This window comes from Sphaeramia orbicularis, chromosome 1, assembly GCF_902148855.1.
Source record: "Sphaeramia orbicularis chromosome 1, fSphaOr1.1, whole genome shotgun sequence".
Lineage (NCBI taxonomy): Eukaryota > Metazoa > Chordata > Actinopteri > Kurtiformes > Apogonidae > Sphaeramia > Sphaeramia orbicularis.
In genome coordinates, this window is record NC_043957.1 from 30,309,174 (window position 1) to 30,328,412 (window position 19,239).

The 19,239-nt window shown below is 39.1% G+C and overlaps 2 protein-coding genes across 6 annotated transcripts in view; one reads left to right on the plus strand and one right to left on the minus strand.

Moving 5' to 3' along the window:
- The window catches only part of tsc2 (TSC complex subunit 2), a 34,138-nt gene extending 32,789 nt beyond the window's left edge, over window positions 1-1,349 (plus strand). For all 5 annotated transcript variants that reach the window (XM_030135134.1, XM_030135124.1, XM_030135143.1 and 2 more), the window contains 2 exons: window positions 296-394; window positions 504-1,349. In XM_030135134.1, the coding sequence (XP_029990994.1) occupies window positions 296-394; window positions 504-671 (267 nt within the window). In that variant the 3' untranslated portion in view covers window positions 672-1,349. The remainder of the gene's footprint in view (window positions 1-295; window positions 395-503) is intronic.
- A 1,331-nt stretch (window positions 1,350-2,680) lies between these two features.
- pkd1a (polycystic kidney disease 1a) overlaps window positions 2,681-19,239 on the minus strand; it is a 96,911-nt gene continuing 80,352 nt past the window's right edge. The window contains exons 47-56 of the mRNA XM_030135177.1: window positions 18,525-18,719; window positions 18,283-18,422; window positions 17,219-17,349; window positions 16,379-16,487; window positions 16,123-16,248; window positions 14,185-14,356; window positions 11,958-12,248; window positions 8,595-8,729; window positions 5,956-6,282; window positions 2,681-4,628 (exon numbers count right to left, since the gene is read on the minus strand). Coding sequence (XP_029991037.1) covers window positions 3,588-4,628; window positions 5,956-6,282; window positions 8,595-8,729; window positions 11,958-12,248; window positions 14,185-14,356; window positions 16,123-16,248; window positions 16,379-16,487; window positions 17,219-17,349; window positions 18,283-18,422; window positions 18,525-18,719 — 2,667 coding nt within the window. The 3' untranslated portion in view covers window positions 2,681-3,587. The remainder of the gene's footprint in view (window positions 4,629-5,955; window positions 6,283-8,594; window positions 8,730-11,957; window positions 12,249-14,184; window positions 14,357-16,122; window positions 16,249-16,378; window positions 16,488-17,218; window positions 17,350-18,282; window positions 18,423-18,524; window positions 18,720-19,239) is intronic.

Here is a 19,239-nt window from a genome sequence, read left to right on the forward strand (position 1 = left end):
TCCATTCATTCAACGTGAGTACATGATCCCACTCTGTTTCACAATATAATCGAAGTAGACATTTCATCAAAAAATTCATGGGAAGGAATGCTTCTTGGACCAAAAAAAGTTTGTTCGAGGTGCTCTTTGTAAAAAGGGATTCAAAAAGTAGATATCAAACTGGAAGAAAAATCCAAGGCACTCTCTTTAAACATTAAAATGCCTTTATTAACATGGCACGGTCATATCTAGACCACGTTTCATTATGGTTTTGATTAAGAGGTGACCTGTATGTGTTGTCATGTTGTGTCATCAGATGGCCTCACTGGTCCACCAGTACAGAGCTAACCCATCAGACGCCTACGCCTCCAAGTGGTTGGCCCGGTTACGGCACATCAAGAGGATCCGGACCAGGGTAAGTCAGCACCAGTGAACCAGTGGAATGATTAGCGCTGCTCTGACCTGTACCGGATGAAACATGTATTTTAATAAATCCCTGTGTTCCATCCGTCTGTCTGGTTCAGGCACAGGAAGACATTCAGTCTCGTTCAACTCCAGGGATCTCGCTGACGCAGGGACACACTCAGCAGAACAAATCCTTTCAGCAGAGTACGCCGACACCAAACCCAGAGGCCTCCGGGCAGAGGAAAAGACTTGTTTCAACAGTGGATGATTTCACTGATTTTGTTTAGTTACATTTCTTTTCCTGGCGCACAGACACGCACACACCTGCTTTAGAGCTGAAGGGATTCTTACTTTCACCTCTGTTCTGGAAGATTCAGGACGATGCGCACACACTAATTTTGATATGAATCAGCAAAGACTTTGATGACAAATGACTTTTATTGATATGGAAGATTTAAATCACTGAAATAAAAGCTAATCAGAACAACAGTAGACGTTGTTATAGTACGATATGTGCTGTTTTGTAACGTATGCATTCACGGAGTCAAAATTAAGTCAATGAACTCCACATAAAAGGACAGTTATTTACTTTTTGTCTTTAGTATGCGATTGTTTTTCATTGTGACCTAAATTTTCCATCACATTAAAATCAATTCTCAACAACAAAGACAACAGAGTAAGAAGGTGTTTGACCTAATTTTTGGTCTTTATTGAGGTATTTTAAATCTTCCATCCATGCTATCAGAAAGGCTTATTTTGTGATGAAGTATTGATATGTGTGAAAAATTTCTGCATATTTTTCAACATTTTTGACATGCTAACGCTTTGCACTTTTTAGGTCTAATCAAAATGTCTCAGATGTGCAACGCGAGGAGTTGAGTTGTATAGTACACTACATTTGAGAGCGGGGTGTGTTTGTGTGTAAATACGTGTGTGGAATAAAAAGTGAACATTAAAAAAAAAAAGTGGTGGTGGTGTTTTTTTTTTTTTTTCTCAAACAAAAGATAAAATAAAAACCACCTGTAAATCCTATAGTGCTCTGATATCCCAGGCCAAATCCTTTCCATTAATTCAGCAGTCAAATTTATTTGACTTTGTCGAGTGCAAAAGCATGACAAGTGCTACAACTGCAAAATACAGATACAAGATACAAAATAAGAGCATAGACAAATATTTTCAATGATGCAGCTTCACACAAAATACAACACAGGAAGACTGAAGACACAAAGGTGGGCTTTGACACTTATGTACAGAGCAGGAGGTTAAAGGTCAGTGATGGGTTAACTGATACATCACTGATAGCTTTGGTTGTGGTGCTACAGTTAACTTTGCTCTGCCTTTGAATAAGATGCTGCAGCACAAACAATACTGATCATGATAAGCAAAAATATATACACTATAAAGCACCAATATGTACAGATATTTACACATTAGAATGACGAGGGGTATTTTACATTTCTGTTAAAAACCTAAAACTTATGGACCCTTAAACCAGTAAGGAAGCAGGTGAAATGTGAAAAATCTGTAAATGTAGGGCTTTAAATGTTGCATTCAATGACACTTTGGTTTGTTCAGAATCTTTCAGAAATGGGTGAGTCAGAGGGCAATGTCCAGTGGCGTGATTTAACCACAAACTCTAAAAAATGTCCTCAGATTGTTGAAAATATCCAACATTTTACCCCTACTTTTAGTTTTCCTGGTTTTCTCTCCAGGTTAGGGTGATGTGTGGGTTCCCTGAGATCTGCCCACTGGACATATGTGGATTGCAAAAAAAAAAAAAAAAAAAGTACATTAACAGTTTTGAGCAAAAATACAAACACATTTGCTATCTACTGCTTCAATACCTGGATAATACTTACTAGGATGTTTCTGTAATATAGCTATGATGATAAGAACATGTGACAAATGACAATTAAATATGGCATTGGATATCAGCTCCATTAGGAAAAAAAAAATAAAGTGCTAAGTACAAAATAAAAGCACAAATTACTTGGTATGGTAAAACTCAAGCTGCATAAATGATGCAAAAGCTTTGGCAACATTTATATTTGAAGATACAGTATGAGTGAAGTTCTCTGTTGGGTGTTATACCAAGCTTATTACTTCACAAAACACCACACATCTCATTAAAAAACAATCTACATCAGAACAAAAGTGCTTCCAAATTACAACCATATTGAACACGACACTATAAAAAAAAAAAAAACAGTTGTAGAAAATAAGCAGACTGGAGTCTTAATAGCTTTAAAATGGGACGACTTGTGTGTAAGTGAAGGCAAATCATTCCTGTTTTTTCTTTTTTACCCATCATTATCACTACCTCTTTACCCATCTTTTTTCCACTCTTACCATCACTTCCTACACTTACTATTTGTCATTCTGCTGCCTTTTCATGTCTTCCCTTTAGCTTTATATCCACAGACCATCTGTAGACAGAACAAATCTATTCATGCCCTGAAGAAGTGGCTGCTGGGATCACAACAGCCCAGTGTGTGTGTTTCTGATCCTGTGTGATTCAGTTTGTTTTTTCCTCTTGTACCTCTGTGGGGTGAAGTGTACGACACATTAATATAAGCACCTCTGGACCTACAGTGTTTTTTTTTTTTAATGCATGTGTATAACTAACCGTGTGTGCGTAACTCTGTGTGCACCTGCATGCAAATTTATCAAACTTCCTTCACAGGCCACAAGTACCCATAGTAATATTGCTTTGATATAAAAACATGTAGATACACATAACTGAGAAATCATGAGAAACATACAAAACACAGACTGCTTTCTATTCATTGTTGGGTGAGCACGTTCGTGTGCTCCTGTCATCAACCCCATATAACCTCCAGGGTCACATGGCTTCAGGGGTCAGTTTTGGTCCACAGAAAAAGGACGAAGGACAGTCTCTTGCTTTAAAAGTCTCAGCCAGCTCAGTTAGTAACTGGTGACCGGCACCTTGTTTCTGAGAGACAAGAGTTTTGATTTTGGCAGCGCAGGCCATCAGGTGTTCTTTTATTTCTCTGCGTTTGACTTGCCCAATGGACTTGTCTCTCTTTTTTGCATTTCCTCTCCGTGGGTTTAGAGAGGGGCGTGGGAACAAACCCGCTGCCCCGTCCTCCTCTCGTCCTTAACCCGTCATTTTCTCTGACATTCTTTTCTCCATCTTTTTGTTTCAGTTGTGTTGTCCCTCCTTTACTCAGAGCCCCCACCCCTCAGGATTTCGGGTGTCCAGGCCCGTGCCTGTCGAGGTTTGGGTGCACCTTGTTTTTCAGAGGTGGGGGTTTGCGTTTTCGTTTGTGTGTGGGGATGGTGATTGTGTGAGCTGGGTGGTTGAACAGGCTGGAGGAGGGAGGGAAGGTCTCTCTCTCTGTGGGGGGGTCCCATTTGCGACCTGTGACCGTTTGGGTGGGGCTAATGGGTGTAGTGGCAGGAGTAGATGGTATGGAGGGAGTTGGTGCAGGAGTGCATGGAGGCACGGTGACAGTTTTGGACAGAGTGTTGGTGCGAGACACGGGGTCAGGTTTGTCTGTCACTGGTGTGGGCGGAGGTGCACTGACAACAGATCTGTTTGTCGAAGGAGGGGCGGGGGTTTGTGAAGGGGCTGGTTTCGACTTTAAGAAGGGAACAGGAGTGGCTGCAGGAGTCTTTTTAGTGTTTCCACAGTCCTTTGCTGAATCACTCTTCTCTGTCTTTTTGCTCTTCTTGCTCCCTTTGTGTTTGTCTTTTCCACTCTTTCGTTCTCTCCATCCAGAGTCTTTGTCTCCCTTCCCCTTCTGCCCCATCTCACTCCTCTTTCCCTGACCTCCTCCTCTTCCCCCTTTTTCTCTCCCTCTGTGCCTCCTTTTCCTTTGGGCCCGCTCCAGTCTGCACTCGATGTGATACAGGTCCTCTGTTGCCATGGTGACACGGTCGAGCTGTTGCAGCAGGGCGTCCAGTGTCGGTAGGAGCCTCCTCAGCGAGGCCTCGGTCTCTGCCCTCTCCCTCCAGCTGGTTCCTCCTACCACCACACCAGGGCCGAGCCCTAGTCCCAGTCCGAGGCCGAGCCCCAGTCCGATGCCAGGGGCCTCGGTCAGGCTGCAGGGGCTGGAGGAGGTTGGGCGCCACGAAGCCTCAGAGCCGGCGTCAACGCTGTCTGGGGTCGGTGGGGAGTCGGGACCGTCCAGGGGCGGCAAACACAGAGACTTACAGTCACTGGTGGAGGAGGAGCGTGACGGAGGCAGATCCATGCCCTCAAAACGCACCTTATGACGAAACTACAAAGACAAATACTAATGATTAATGGACATATTCCTAAATTAGATTTCACCTTCATTTTACCTGACAAGATGTGAAAAACAGTTTACTATTAACAGTGTAATCTTGGGAAGACAAAGAGGCAGAAAAAAACAAACAGAACAAAGGTAGTTAATCAAACAGGAGTAAAACGAGGCTTACGCTGTCTGGGGGTATATACCTGAAATCCCCCTAATCCTCTGCTATATAATAAAGCAAATAAACAGCACAATGTACAAAAGATACCAACTTAACTTTGGATGATCAATACGAATCAATTTTGAGCTTAATTGACCAACTATATCTATTAATAATGTCCAAAAAACGGATTTTTCAACAGAAGCGATAATATTCATGGACACCCCCAATCAATCAGGTTCTTCCCCTATGCGTCACCTATTGGTGCTAAAGAGGGATAATTATCACGTTAACACGAAGGATATCTGGCCTGAACAATGTCAGAAAATTATTTGCTGAATAATGTCAGAAAAAATACTAGATATTTGTTGATCGATCAATATGAACCAAATTTTATCTCAATCGGCCTTTTGTCCCCAAAATGGAGTTTTGAGGATATAGTAACAGAATAACCAATAAATAATGTCAACTCCAAACTTTTCTCTGTGTTTTAGAGTGAAACAAGTACAATTGCAATATGAAAATGTTTACATCTACAAACTATCCTAAAAAATGTGAATAACATGAACCTGAAATTTCCTACACAATTTTAACAATATTATGCCTCAGTTTATCATTTACACTTGTTGTTAAAACTGCATTTACTTCTCTTAAGACATTTCAGGTTGTTTGTATTTGTTCAGGTTATTCACATTTTTTTGTGAAAGCATAAGTTGTAAATATAAACATTTTCATGTATTTTTACTTTTTTTATACTAAAAAAAAGGGAAAATGTTGGAGTTGTCATTATTTATTGGTTATTATGATAGTATTTCATTGGTCCAACCCATTTGAGATCTAATTGGGCTAAATGAACTAACATGATTTTGACACCCTTGATTGTTAATATGTATTCATTCATTCATTTCTGAATCGCTTTATCCTTGAAAGGGCTGCGGGGGTTGCTGGAGCATATACCAGCTACATTTTGGGCGAAGGTGGGGTACACGCTGGACATGTCGCCAGTTCACCGCAGGTGATTGTTAATATCTTTCGTGCAATTTTTGAATTTCAGAAATTCACCCCATGGGCCGGACTGGACTCTTTGGCAGGCCAGTGTCAGTCCGTGGGCTGTACGTTTGACAGCCATGGTCAAAGCATGTTTTTTCTAGACACTGGCTCATACATTACCTCCTTGGCCCTGCTGAGACCCATCCACATTTTGAGTCTGCGTAGGAACAGCTCGACCATCTCATAATCCTGGAGGTCAACGGCTGGGCGGTACAGCTCTGCTCGTGCTCGCCGGTAGTTCCTCAGTAACACCGAGGTGACGAGCCACAGTAACACCAGCCGAAGTATGGCGAAACTTGTGTGGAACACCAGCGTGGAGACGCCGCTGAAGGGACCAGTGATGGACCACACTGGTCTCCAGTATAACAGGCCACACCCACCAGTACCCAACAGCGACAGACAGGCCGAGCTCACACTGCTGTAGCCATCGAATATAGAGTGAAAGAGCTGCAGAGAAGGAGAAGGAAGAAAATAGGCTAATTTCTCATAGCTGCACATGAAGAACACTAATACCACAGGTGATACATACACTGTTGCTATTAAAGTTGGAATACCCCCCCACCCCCATTAGGCTAAATACTGAGTCCAGTTAGACTTCATCTATCAAGAATAAATCACTTTGTCGCAATCATTTCATGAGAAGTTCATTATTATTTATTATTTTTGCAGTCAAAACTATTAAAACTCGATGATTTGGTAAATTTTTACAAAGCTCAACTTGAATATAAAGCCAATAAAAATAAACTACCAGCCAAAATACAAAACTATTTGCCCATAGAGAGGGGGGCTGTAACCTGAGGGGATGTGGGAATTTCAAAGTCCCAGCAGAGTCAGGACAACCAGGAAAAGTTTGTGTGTATCTGTGAGTGGGGTCAAGCTTTGGAATGGGTTGGGGGTAGACCTCAGGCAGTGTCCAAACATTCAAAAATTCCAAAAAATTAGCAAAGAAATGGTTTTGTCACAATATCTCAAGGAAGGGTGTGAACATTATTGGATAGTCAGGTTGTTATATTGTATGGTGTGTGTGTATACACTACCAGTCAAAAGTTTGGACTCACCAGGTTTTTCTTTATTCTCATGACTATTTACACTGTAGACTGTCTCTGAATTCATCAAAACTATGAATGAACACATATGGAATTATGTAGTTGAAAAAAGTGTCACATAACTCAAAACAGGTTTTATATTTTAGATTCTTTAAAACAGTCACATTTTGCTTTTATTACTGCTTTGCACATTCTTGGCATTCTCTCGATGAGCTTCATGAGGTAGTCACCTGAAATATTTTCCAACAGTCTTGAAGGAGTTCCCAGTGATGCTGTGCACTGGTTGGCCATCTGTGGTCCATTTCATGCCATTTAAATGAGAAGTGAGTCCAAACTTTTGACTGGTAGTGTATACATGGGGGTGTGGAAGTGGGTTGGTGTACAGATGTAGATGTAAACTGGTGTGTGTGGGTGTACAGGTTTGTAGGGGTGTGCTTATGGATAATCATAATCTTATGTTGTATATCAAGTGATTAAGCACCAACAGCCTGAGGACTAGAATCGGGGGGGTAGGACTGGATAAGTGTTGGCTTCTTCCTACTCCCTTTCAGGCACAACAGTTGTTCTTTTTTCCTTTATTCTTTTTTTTATTTTTGTTTTGTTTAATTTATTTATTTTTTCCCCCATGTTTTGCATTATGTTTGTGTCTGAAATAAACTAAACTCAACCTAAGAAGAAGTAAAAATATTTTATTCCAATGTTATAGGTTAACAGTGGACATTAAGGTACACACAGTCATTATATATTATTTGTGTCATTATCCCCGAATATTCTCCTAAACCACTGCCCATTGTGGCAAAGCATAGGTTGTAATTAATTAATCAACTGTTAGTGAACGATCATGTAGTTGTAGACAATTTTCATATAGATCAAGGGATTAAAATGTCCTTTACAATGACTAATGGTTTCAAAAATACTCAACAATTTTAGTAGTGGCACTCATTTTCTTTTATGAATTAGTTAAGGCTAGAACTTCGACATAAAAATAATTGTACCTAAATTTAAAAAAACCTAAAGGTTCATTGACAGTTTTAAAACAGTTTAACATTTTCCTGTTGGTTAATGCAAAATTTTAAAAAAATACTGTGTTTTAGGACCATTACCTTTAACATAAACATGTCGATCCATTCTAGTACTAAAGCACTGACAAAACCTTGACAGAATCTGCTCAGCCACAAATGGAGAGTGAAGGACTCATGAACCACTGCTAGTTTTTATAAACAGATTTTTTACTGAAGCTCTTATTGTGTCAAATGGCCTCTAATATGTTTTTCTCTTATTTCCCATGTAAAATACACTTATGTAACATAATTATACAAGCATTTAGTCACAGGTATCTGGAAAAATACAGATAATGACCGCAAGAGAACATGTTGGATGAATAAAAATGCAGTGAAAGTAACACATAACACTGGACGGAATCAGGTTTTTCAGAGATTATGAATGACTTTGCTGCTTTATATTGATTTAAGCCTTTAATACAGAGTTGTAGCTCTGGTAGTAGGAGGTCCAAGCCAAGTAAAGAAAGCTGACAGTAAACCTGATGTCAGAAACACGGTCTTATTCACATCTACAAATGGAATAAAAAGTGTGGGTGGACAGACCTTTACATTCTTTGTACGATTCCATTCTGTTTGTTCTGTGTGTGGGAGAGTGTCAGAGCAATTAATAAACACAAGGACAGAAAAAAGGGAGAAAAAAAACACATTGTACCAGGTGTCCTGTGTGTGCGTAAGCCAGTAACAGCAGCAGTAAAGCCACGGCAACTCCCAGCAGCTCCCAGACCGAGCGCCGTAAAGCTCTGCCAAACACAGCCCACTCTCTGAGAAACCGCAACTGGTGGGACGCCTGGACAGACAGAAGAGGACGCAGCAAACACAGTGTGGTTTAGAGTCCAAAAAATGTTCTCTTGGTATTACACGAAAACACAGTGAGCAAAATGTGAAAATTATTTCTATGGATATAAGCCAGGAATGGAATTAAACAAAATGAAATGATGATCTATTTGCTGATAGTGTTGGGAATAACAGATCCATGACATATTTACAGTGTAAAATGTAAGTGAATGTGTTTAGTTAGGGGTGTGACATTCTTAAAATCAATAAATTACTTACAGGGATCACTTAAAAGTCTGCATTATTTGCTCTACATTTACAGTAAAAGGTTTCATTGTGACCTAGAACCAACCGTTATTTTTCAACTATTTGATGCTCTGTGAAATATAAAAACATACAAACTGCCATTTCTGCAGCCAACGTCATTTCAAGAGACTCAGAACAAGAACTGCAAATTCACACATTTTAATTGATATCACTTACCTGTAATAGCACATTAATTAACATGATTTATAAAGTATCAAGCATTAAGTCAAAGTAACTATTACTTACATTGGGCTTCAATATTTTAGAAATGATCTGCCTCAGAGATTAAATGTGCTAAATATTACATACATTAATAAGATGAACAAAAGTGCTGCTTAGCTGATGTTTTCAGTGCATATGATTTAGTGATGTCCCAATCTAGATTTTTTTGCCTCCGATCCAATTTTTTTTAGGATTAGTTTTGACGATACTGATCCGATACCGACTTTTTACAATGAAATTTTGATTTAAATTTGGAGTCATTATTTATAGGTTATTATGCTTTTATTGTACTTGAGATCACATTTGGGCTGAATGAGGAACCTGAACTAAAACAAGTGACACCTCTGACTCTTAAAAACTTTAGTATAATTTTGCACTTTTCAAATTCATACTGTGGGACAAATAAGAACCTTTGGTAGGCTGGTTTTTGGCCCGCGGGCCGTATGTTTGCCACTGCTGTAACACGTCTATGGACAGGTCCGTCCAGGGATTACACGGGGGTGTGTTCTGTGCCGTACGTTATTGATGGGCAGATCAGCTAGTTACTCGCAGGTCGGGGCGGGTCAAAAGAATGTCAGTTTATTTGCAAGGCGGGTTGGGTTGGGTCGGGTCAAATAATTCCACGAAAGCCCCACATGTTGAAAAAAACACAACTTGTACATCACTACTGGACCTTAAAGTGAAAGTGAAACTTAAAGACACTTCAGCAATTCCACTAAGCCTCCCACTGTTGTGCTGCTAATTTTCCTTTTCCCTACCTTCGGAAACTTTAATTTGAGGGGGCAGGACCTTTATTTACCTGTTTGTTAATTAATCAACTGTTTTGACAGTTTGACAGTTGACAGTTATAAAACAGTTTAACATTTTCCTGTTGGTTTATGCAAAATAAAATGTTGTGTTTCAGGACCATTACCTTTAACATAAACATGTCGATCCATTCTAGTACTAAAGCACTGACAAAACCTTGACAGAATCTGCTCAGCAACAAATGGAGACTGAAGTACTCATGAACCACTACTAAAGCTCTTATTGTGCCAAATGGCCTCTAATACGTTTTTCTCTTATTTTCCATGTAAAATACACTTATGTAACATAATTACCTTTGGAAACCTTAATTGGATGGGGCAGGATGTTTGCCCCCCCAGAACTGATCTCCTGACTAAATCTGATCTAATCTTCTAAAAAATGGCCAATATTGATCTTTAGCTCGAAATTGGGACATCCCTAATATGATTAAGTGTTATTACATATTGGTTTATGTACATTTATACAATAGATTTATAAATTTTCCTCTAGAAATAGCCTGTAAAGTGAATGCATTGTAATGTAAAGACAGTGTTTTGTAGTAGACCTGGTAGCTCTGACAAACATTCCTTTAGAGTAAAACCCATTGTGTCATTAATTCTCAGAATTTCACAGGGCTGTATACCTATAGACAACCAGCATTTTTTAGATAAGTTTTCTTAATTAGTGATTCAAACTGACACAAAATACTATTTTAGTATTATTTTGTTACAATTTAGCTCTAGTTACTAAATATTAACTAGTTACAAAAACAAACAGACTCAAGCACAGCTTTTACCCACAAGCAGTAAAATGTGCCCCCCTCCCCCCCGACTGAAAAACCACCGCCCCAGTCTAATGGACAACGCACGACTCAGCCTCCTTCAATACAATACCCTTTTTTTTTTTTTTTTTTTTTTTAATTTTACCCTGTATATATCCTTTCTTAACTTGTATATATCCTTTACGTGTTGTATATATTTCTTCTATCTGTGGTACAGAGTAAGCCTTTTGTATATTTTAGTATCTCTGTGTAGTTTTGTATATTGTCAATGTTTGTCAGTACATATTTTCAGTATATTTTTGTGTGATAGTTTTATACAGTCTTTTACTTTTTGCACTTTAAGAATCTGCTGCCAAGTAGAAACAGAGCTGCTGAACTGATTTTCTTTGTTCCTGTAACAGTAGTCCCTTTTCCATAGACCCTCAAATTATGCAAACATAACTTGCACAAAAAATGTACCTAATGGAAAAACGACAACTTTGTCAAAAGTCTCATTTTTCGATTAAAAGTTTTTGCGCTGGCACCAGGTGGTTTTTCGGGCGTAGCGCAAATAGTATATCACACAAAACTGCAATGGAAAGACCTCTTTCGCAACTAGAGTCAGGTGAATTAAAAAACCAGATGTTGACGTACATTACAACAAGCGAAGAAGAAACATGTCGCAGTATGTGTGAACACACCAGGAAACCCAATCATTATTTAATTTAGTACGAGATAGAGGGGTAATATATAATAATAATGAATATATCTGTAAGTCAACACCATATTTACGTTTGTTGCCATGTTTATGGAATGACTACTCATGTCACCTCACGATAATAAATGAACAAATCATCACATTTGTGATTTAATGGAAAAAACGACATTACGCACTTCTGTTTTGTCAACATTTAGTAAATATTAGTAAAGTTTTGCCCAGATGTCCAATGGAAAAGCAACTACAATAAAGGCCTATTCTACTTAACTGCAGTAATAAACGTTTACTAACAATGAGATCCTGTTAGGTTGGTATCACCTTATTTAACCTTCACATGATTCAATATATAGAATGGTTTAGTCATAATCTATTAAAATGAATCAAAGCTTGAGTCATCACTTGAACTGTTAACTTCATTATTAACTGTTGCTCTCTTCTTCATACCTTACCTTGAGCACAAGTATGAAGAGCAGTAAAGCAGAGATGACTGTGTACATGTGGCTCTGTTTGGCCAGGGGGTAGAAGTCTGTGAAGGCGTCCCGTGGGTGCTGCAGGTACGACGCCCACTGCTGCTTGGCCATGATGCAGCGACTCAGGTGCAGACCGCACACAGATAGAGCCAGAGCCAGTTTACAGATGCCCAGGAGTCTCCAGGCTGACATAAGGTACACAAAACCCTCTCTGAGGAATCCCATGATCCCCCGCACCAGGAAGTACAACACCAGGGCCAGGAGGACCATCTGGAAGAGACCAACCACCAGATTTATCATACAGGTTAAGGACTTTGTACAGCTTTAATGAATATTTTTGAAGTGTATTTTCTGAAGTGTAAATGCACAGTTTTTTTTTTTTTTTTTTTTTTTTGTTTTTTTTGGATCACTGGTTTGTTTAAAACATGCAGAAACAAACCAAAACTCTCAAGTCTTTTTATTGGTGTTCACATATATCCTGAACCATTTTTGTGATTATTATTTTAACTAAAAGTTACGTTTCTAAATCCAAATGTTTACACAAGTTTTACATATTAAAGGAGCCCTGCCACACAAAACCATTTTTACTTGTATGTATATATATATAAAAAAAAAAAAAAAAAAAAAAAAAAATATATATATATATATATATATATATATATATATAAAATGCTAGGCCCATGATTCCAACACCAGTCAACGGAGGTGGGACCTTTCAGTGTGGAGTTTGCAAGTTCTCCCCGCGTCTGCGTGGGTTCTCTCTGGGTACTCCACCTTCCTCCCACCATCCAAAGACATGCTCTGAGGTGTGAATGTGAGAGTGACTGTTTGTGTCTATATGTCAGCCCTGCAATGAACTGTTGACATGTCCAGGTCTACCTCGCCTTCACCCATACGTAGCTGGGATAGGCTCCAGCGACCCCCATGACCCTAGTAAGGATAAAACAGGTTCAGAAAATGAATGAATGAATGAATGTTAAGTCCATAGGTGCTTGTGTTATGTAGTGAATTTGAAAATTAACCGCTACCTCTTCTGTCTGCTATTGCCACTGAAAAAAAATAAGCAGAGAAATCAGGTCAATTAGAAAAGCTGGTCAGTGTTAATGCCTGAGCTCATTACTATTCATGAGCTCTCCCGGGTGAGACCACGCCCACAGAATTTGTCTAGCTCAGTGACAGTTTTCGTATACAGCAAGCTGGGGCGCCGTAAAGCAGGGGTAAACATGACAAATTCATGGGACCTAGCATTCCCAGGGGGCCCATAGAACAGAGGAGGGGGCCCAGTTGATACAGGTTAGAAGTTGTGAAAATTCCATGGAAGGTCCGCCGTTCAAGAGAGGCATAGAAACCGAGAGTTGGACGGTCAAAGCATGTTAAGTTTCACTTTCGGTTTCTACCAGTTCCTCTATTTCTTTCTTTCTTTCTTTCTTTCTTTCTTTCTTTCTTTCTTTCGAACATACAAATAAACAAAATAAAAAAATGAGGCAAATTAAGACAAAAACAAAAAAAAAAAACATTTAAATGAACAGAATCCATCTTCAAGTACGTGCAAGTCTGAATTTTGCCTTGGTCGAAAAGGAGTAGGAAGAAGTATAAACTCTACTTGTTGCATAGGGTAAAGGATGCTGAAAAGGCCAGGCTCTCATTGGCTAGCTGTTAGCCAATCAGGGTCAGCAGATTAATATGTCAAATGTTCATGTGAACTGGTGCAAATCCAGCTGAGTCTTCCAGCAGGTTTTCTGTACCACGTTAGAATGGCTTGAAACTTGGTAACCATGGTATTTTTTCCACAAAAAATGTTAGAGTCCATGGTAGAACTTCAGACATTATCACAAAAGAAATGAATGAAATACATGCGGAAGAGCACCTTTTGGCATTAGTCTTAGTAAAATAAAGTATCAAAACAATCCCTTTTAATTTTCATCCTGTTAGTTGTTAAACTGACAATGTCTGTGTAGGTTGTCATTTGCTCAGGTCATTGTTCTTCTTTGTAGTTCTTCTCGGTTCAACTGGACTGGTTTAGGTCTTATGAAAATGTTTTGCCCCTCATCCAAGAGACTTCTTTAGATCTGACCGACAATGTTTGGATTTTTAGCTTTAAAAAAAATTATAGGTCTCTGTGGCACTGTTGTCAAGCCCAAGAAAATCTGAAGCTTTAGTTAATTATGGTTAGTTTAATTCATTAACAGTGGTTGCCGGGTGTTACCATGAGGAGGAGCTGCAAATCCAGGCCTGTGATTGGCCACAGGGTGATGACAAGAAGGTCAAGGCTGGACTGGGCACGCTCAGAAACTGGGAACTTAAAGATGAAGGAGAAGACGGCCACGAGGTTGGTGTTGATGTTGTACAGTGAAAACTCCACAAACACAGCACGGGTCCTATGAACGCAAACACACGACAGTCAATACACTAATAAATTCACGATATTTTACATTCTTGTTTCACAGCCAGTTTTCAGGATTTATTTCTGTTATTTAACACTCAGCTTGAGGTATCCATCACAGAAGGGTTTTTTTGTTAAGACTTAAAAAGCACAGATTTTCTTTGTTCAATTATGAAAAAGAACAGACTCAATAGGATTTTTTTTTTTGAATTTCAGTTCTTCCCCTGTGAATATTTGTAACTTCATGTCAAATGTGATATTAACAAGATTAATGGTTTGTAGGGTGGTCAAAAAAAAATTTTTTTTTTAAGATTCTCTGGATTAGAACCCTGCATTTGGTTCCATATCTGGCCAAATTAATTCGGTCCAAATTTTATGCAAATTAATTAATATTTAGAGGTTGCAAAAGAGGTTGTGAAGATTGCTCTATATACTATAACATAACTAGCCAAATGAATAAGGCATATTAGAATAATTTGTAATTTTATTCTCAAAATCAAACTGCAACTCGCATAAAAATGTTACTTAGAAAGTCCAGCAACCACTGTTGCTTTATTGAAATTACAAAAAATGTTCCTGTGTTCTTTGACAACTTGGAGCAAGTACTGTTTCTGATCTTCATTTTTTGTTCAGCTACAGTTGAAGTCTCGAATAAGCTTCACCCCTCTTTCAGCAACATCACTGACAACTTTTCTGGAATGCACAATTTTAGCAGCCTTCTGAAAGTCTTCATCATCAGCTCAGTCTTCTGGAGGAATTCTGAAGAATGTTTGTGGCAGATCCAAAGTTTCAAAGAAACGCATGGTGCTGGTGGTGACAAAATCACTGATCTGCTTCCCTTCATAATCTGCTGGATTAAGGGCATCCCAACGCTTTAGTGGAACCGAAAGAACCTTCATTTTCCATCATGTTGTGAACCATCAGCTGCTTCTGCTCTTGTGTCACACTGGAGTCGAAGAATGCCAGGCCAACCAAGTCTTCACTCAAGTACCACAGATGTCAGCAGTCTTACTTAATGCATATATTGCTAGATGAAGCACTAAAACTTTGGTTTTGATAGTACTGCTGCTTCTCTTAGCAGGTCAGCTCGGCTATGCTGAAAATGCAAAATTAGTCAACTTCCAGCAGCTTGTGCAACCTCTAAAACATCTCCTTTTTCTTTCTTTTTTTCCTAAATCATCTTTTGAATGCCAAAATCTAATGCAGGGTTCTAATTGAGGTTATCTGAAACTTTATTTTTTACCATGATTGTTGGACCACCCTAATGGTTAGTGTATGCTAATATTTATTATTATTCTCAAAACAACTGTTGAAACTGAGGCCACATTCCTACTTTGTTATTTTCTGTTTTCTTTCAATGTTTGATGTAGTATAAATTTTCAACTGCCAGTTTTTACTGAATGCAGGCTGTGAAGGAAACTGCACTTCTGGGTGAATAAAACTCAACTCCACTCCAGTTTCATAAGCTTTTGAGTACACATGGTTCTGTATTATTCCTGTCACTGTAAAAGTCTGAACATCCAGTCTAATTCTCCCTCACATTTGGCCCCTGGACTTTGGAACAATATGACCTATGGGATCAGTGCGCAAACACATGTATTAAAGCAGAAAAATAAACCTACATATAACAGTTTTTATTGATTTTATGGCCTTGGAATTTCATGCACTAGAATTTCACAATGTTTTAGCTTTCCATTTACTCTAACTTTGCCCTAAAGACACTTTGTCAGTGTTTCCAGCTTTTTTTTCAATAGTAGCTACCTGTAGTCGAGCCAGTGCTGCTGCTGCAGCTGCAGAAGAGTGGAAGAGGCTTCGCCCAGGCTTCTATTCAGATGGTGGATCAGATCTGTACTGGTAGGCATCTGGTTCTGACCCAAACGCCATGTCCTAAGAGCGGAAAGAAGTACAAAAGACACAGGGACAGAGGGAACAAAAAGGACATGATGTCAACAACTACATGGATAATCTGAGTTACAAGTAAACCTTTCATTTACCATGTTTTCAACCCCTTTCTTACCCATTTGCATCAGAGTCATTGAGTGCTGTTTTATTGTTATCATCTTTGGTGGGAAATGTTATCCAGCCTTTACCCAGGACTGTTTCTCCTGCTGTGAAGCCACCAGGAACTGGAAAAAAGTGCAGGTTTGGCAAAAATTAAAATCAACATTGCTGTATATCTAGTCAGGTTAAAGTTTTGTTTTTATATCACTACAACATTTATGGGGCACGTGCAATAGGAAGGGCAAAAGTGTAATATTTAATGTTAAATTTTTCTTTTGGAGGGAATCTTGATTTATGGCATCTAGGTAATATTTAGATGTACGAGGGCTGTTCAATAAGTTCATGGCCTCACCCAGAAATACTGGTTGTTATAATACAGGATGTTACATTCTTTCGTGATGGGATAGTGATGCTTGAACATCAATGGACCAAGTGCATTGCTGTAAATGGAGATTATGTTGAAAAATAAAATATAAATTATCAGTCTGTGTTGTTCTGTTCTGGGTGAGGCCATGAACTTATTGAACGGCCCTCATAAGGTGTTTTGTAGTGCTACTAATGTGTATGTTACACTTTGAATGTACATGTGTGGAGAGACAAAGACAAATTCTCCTTGGGAAGATAACAAAGGCTATTTTTTAGAACTATTGAAATAAAAATGACTATATTCATTAATTTTCATACTAGTAAATACAACACATTTAAGTCAATAATACACTACAAGGATAAAAGACAAAAAGAAAGAACACATTTACAAAAGTAATTTAATCATGGGTTTGCAGGGTCAGTTGAGCCACAGTTTAGTTTCCTTCATCAAAATATATTATTAATAAAGGTGACTTCAAGGTCATCTCACCCGGTGTGTCACGAATTTGTCGGAGCCTCAATGTGCCGAGTAACACACTTCCTGTATCTTTTAAAAGGGCAGGGTCATCCAGTAGGCGAGGCAACAAAGACTCATTCAACCACATCAGAACATCATCTCGGCTAAGAGACAAAAGAGAGAATGTATTAAAAAACACTCATATTTTGGGAAGATCACATCTAACAACCACACAAAAGGAAATCTCTGGCCTATTCATGGGAGTGGCTAAAAAAGGTTATTTCTTTATGACCATAAATACTGTTTGAGAAACATTTTCTGAAGTCTAAGAAGTGGGACCACCTACAGGGTGGGGAAGCAAAATTTACAATGAACATTTAGTTGTTTTTTCTCAGCAGGCACTACGTCAATTGTTTTGAAACCAAACATATACTGATGTCATAATCATACCTAACACTATTATCCATACCTTTTCAGAAACTTTTGCCCATATGAGTAATCAGGAAAGCAAACGACAAAGAGTGTGTGATTTGCTGAATGCACTTGTCACACTAAAGGAGATTTCAAAAATAGTTGGAGTGTCCATAAAGACTGTTTATAATGTACAGAAGAGAATGACCATGAGCAAAACTATTACGAGAAAGTCTGGAAGATACTATTAAAGAAGAATGGGAGAAGTTGTCACCCGAATATCTGAGGAACACTTGCGCAAGTTTCAGGAAACATGTGAAGGCAGTTATTGAGAAAGAAGGAGGACACATAGAATAAAAACATTTTCTATTATGTCAGTTTTCTTGTGGCAAATAAATTCTCATGACTTTCAATAAACTAATTGGTCATACACTGTCTTTCAATCTCTGCCTCAAAATATTGTAAATTTTGCTTCCCCACTCTGTACTTAAAAAGTAGTCTACAAGAAGTTCAAAAATAAGAACATTAGCATTCATTAACACAACACCAAGAGTTGCATTTTGTACTTTTATGTGCAAACTTTGGTGAAAGTTTCAGTTAGAAAACAATGAGAACTCCTGCACACCTAGTGACAGGTACGTCGACAGAATATAACACTGTATTTCTAGCAGTTCGCATGTTCGCACCTGGTGATGCTGTGATACTCAGGTGTGTGTAGGGCTCTCTGCAGCTGAGTGCGCAGTCTCAGGCTGTGTGTGTCTTTGGCCGTGTCAGAATAATTGAGAAGTAAAACCACCAACAACAAAAACATGTAAACCAGGAAATTCTGAAAACCAGAAAAAATGTATTAGCAAACAAGAAAATAACCAGTATTTACAGCTCAATGAAGACGTATATGCTTTAATTTTTACTTCTCTTTCTCACTCACCTTCAACATGGTGTGCAGCATGTGGACCTTGCGGGCCTGGTGCCGGGCCTGGGACAGAGCAAATCCCTGTGGAGGTCGCACCCTGGGGACCCTCTGAACAACTCTCTCCACCCGAGGGAACTCCACCAGCACGTCCTGGTCCTCCGGACGCAGACGACACACAAACACTGCGTAGTAAACTGCCTCACATAACACCTGTAGGACAAAAGTCAAAGTGGGACATGGATCTATTATAACTGAACAATTAGGCATGGACAGCTCTAAAACAGGAAGTGAATACACTTAAAAGAGGGACACCCTTCTGTCCATATTCTTTTTGCAGTATGCACACAAATGTATCCTTGGACAGATTAATGGACCAGCCAATCGACTGCTGTCCTCTATGTTGAGCTCAGCAGTCCATCAGTGTCATATGAAAGTGTCTTGTTGAAATGAAACCTGGTGCTGGTTTAGGTAACCGCTTGTTCATTTGTACATAAACTGAGGAACTGAGATCTCATTACAAGGGGCCACCTGAGACACATAATAACAATGGATAACATTTCTATAGTGCTTTTCAAGGCACCCAAAGCACCAGTGTGAATGACACTGGGTGCAAGGAGGGTGAAGTGTCTTGCCCAAGCACACAATGGCACACGACTAGGACAGAGCAGGATTCGAACTGCCAACTCTTTGGTTATTGGATGACCCGCTGTACTTCCTGACCCATGGCCAC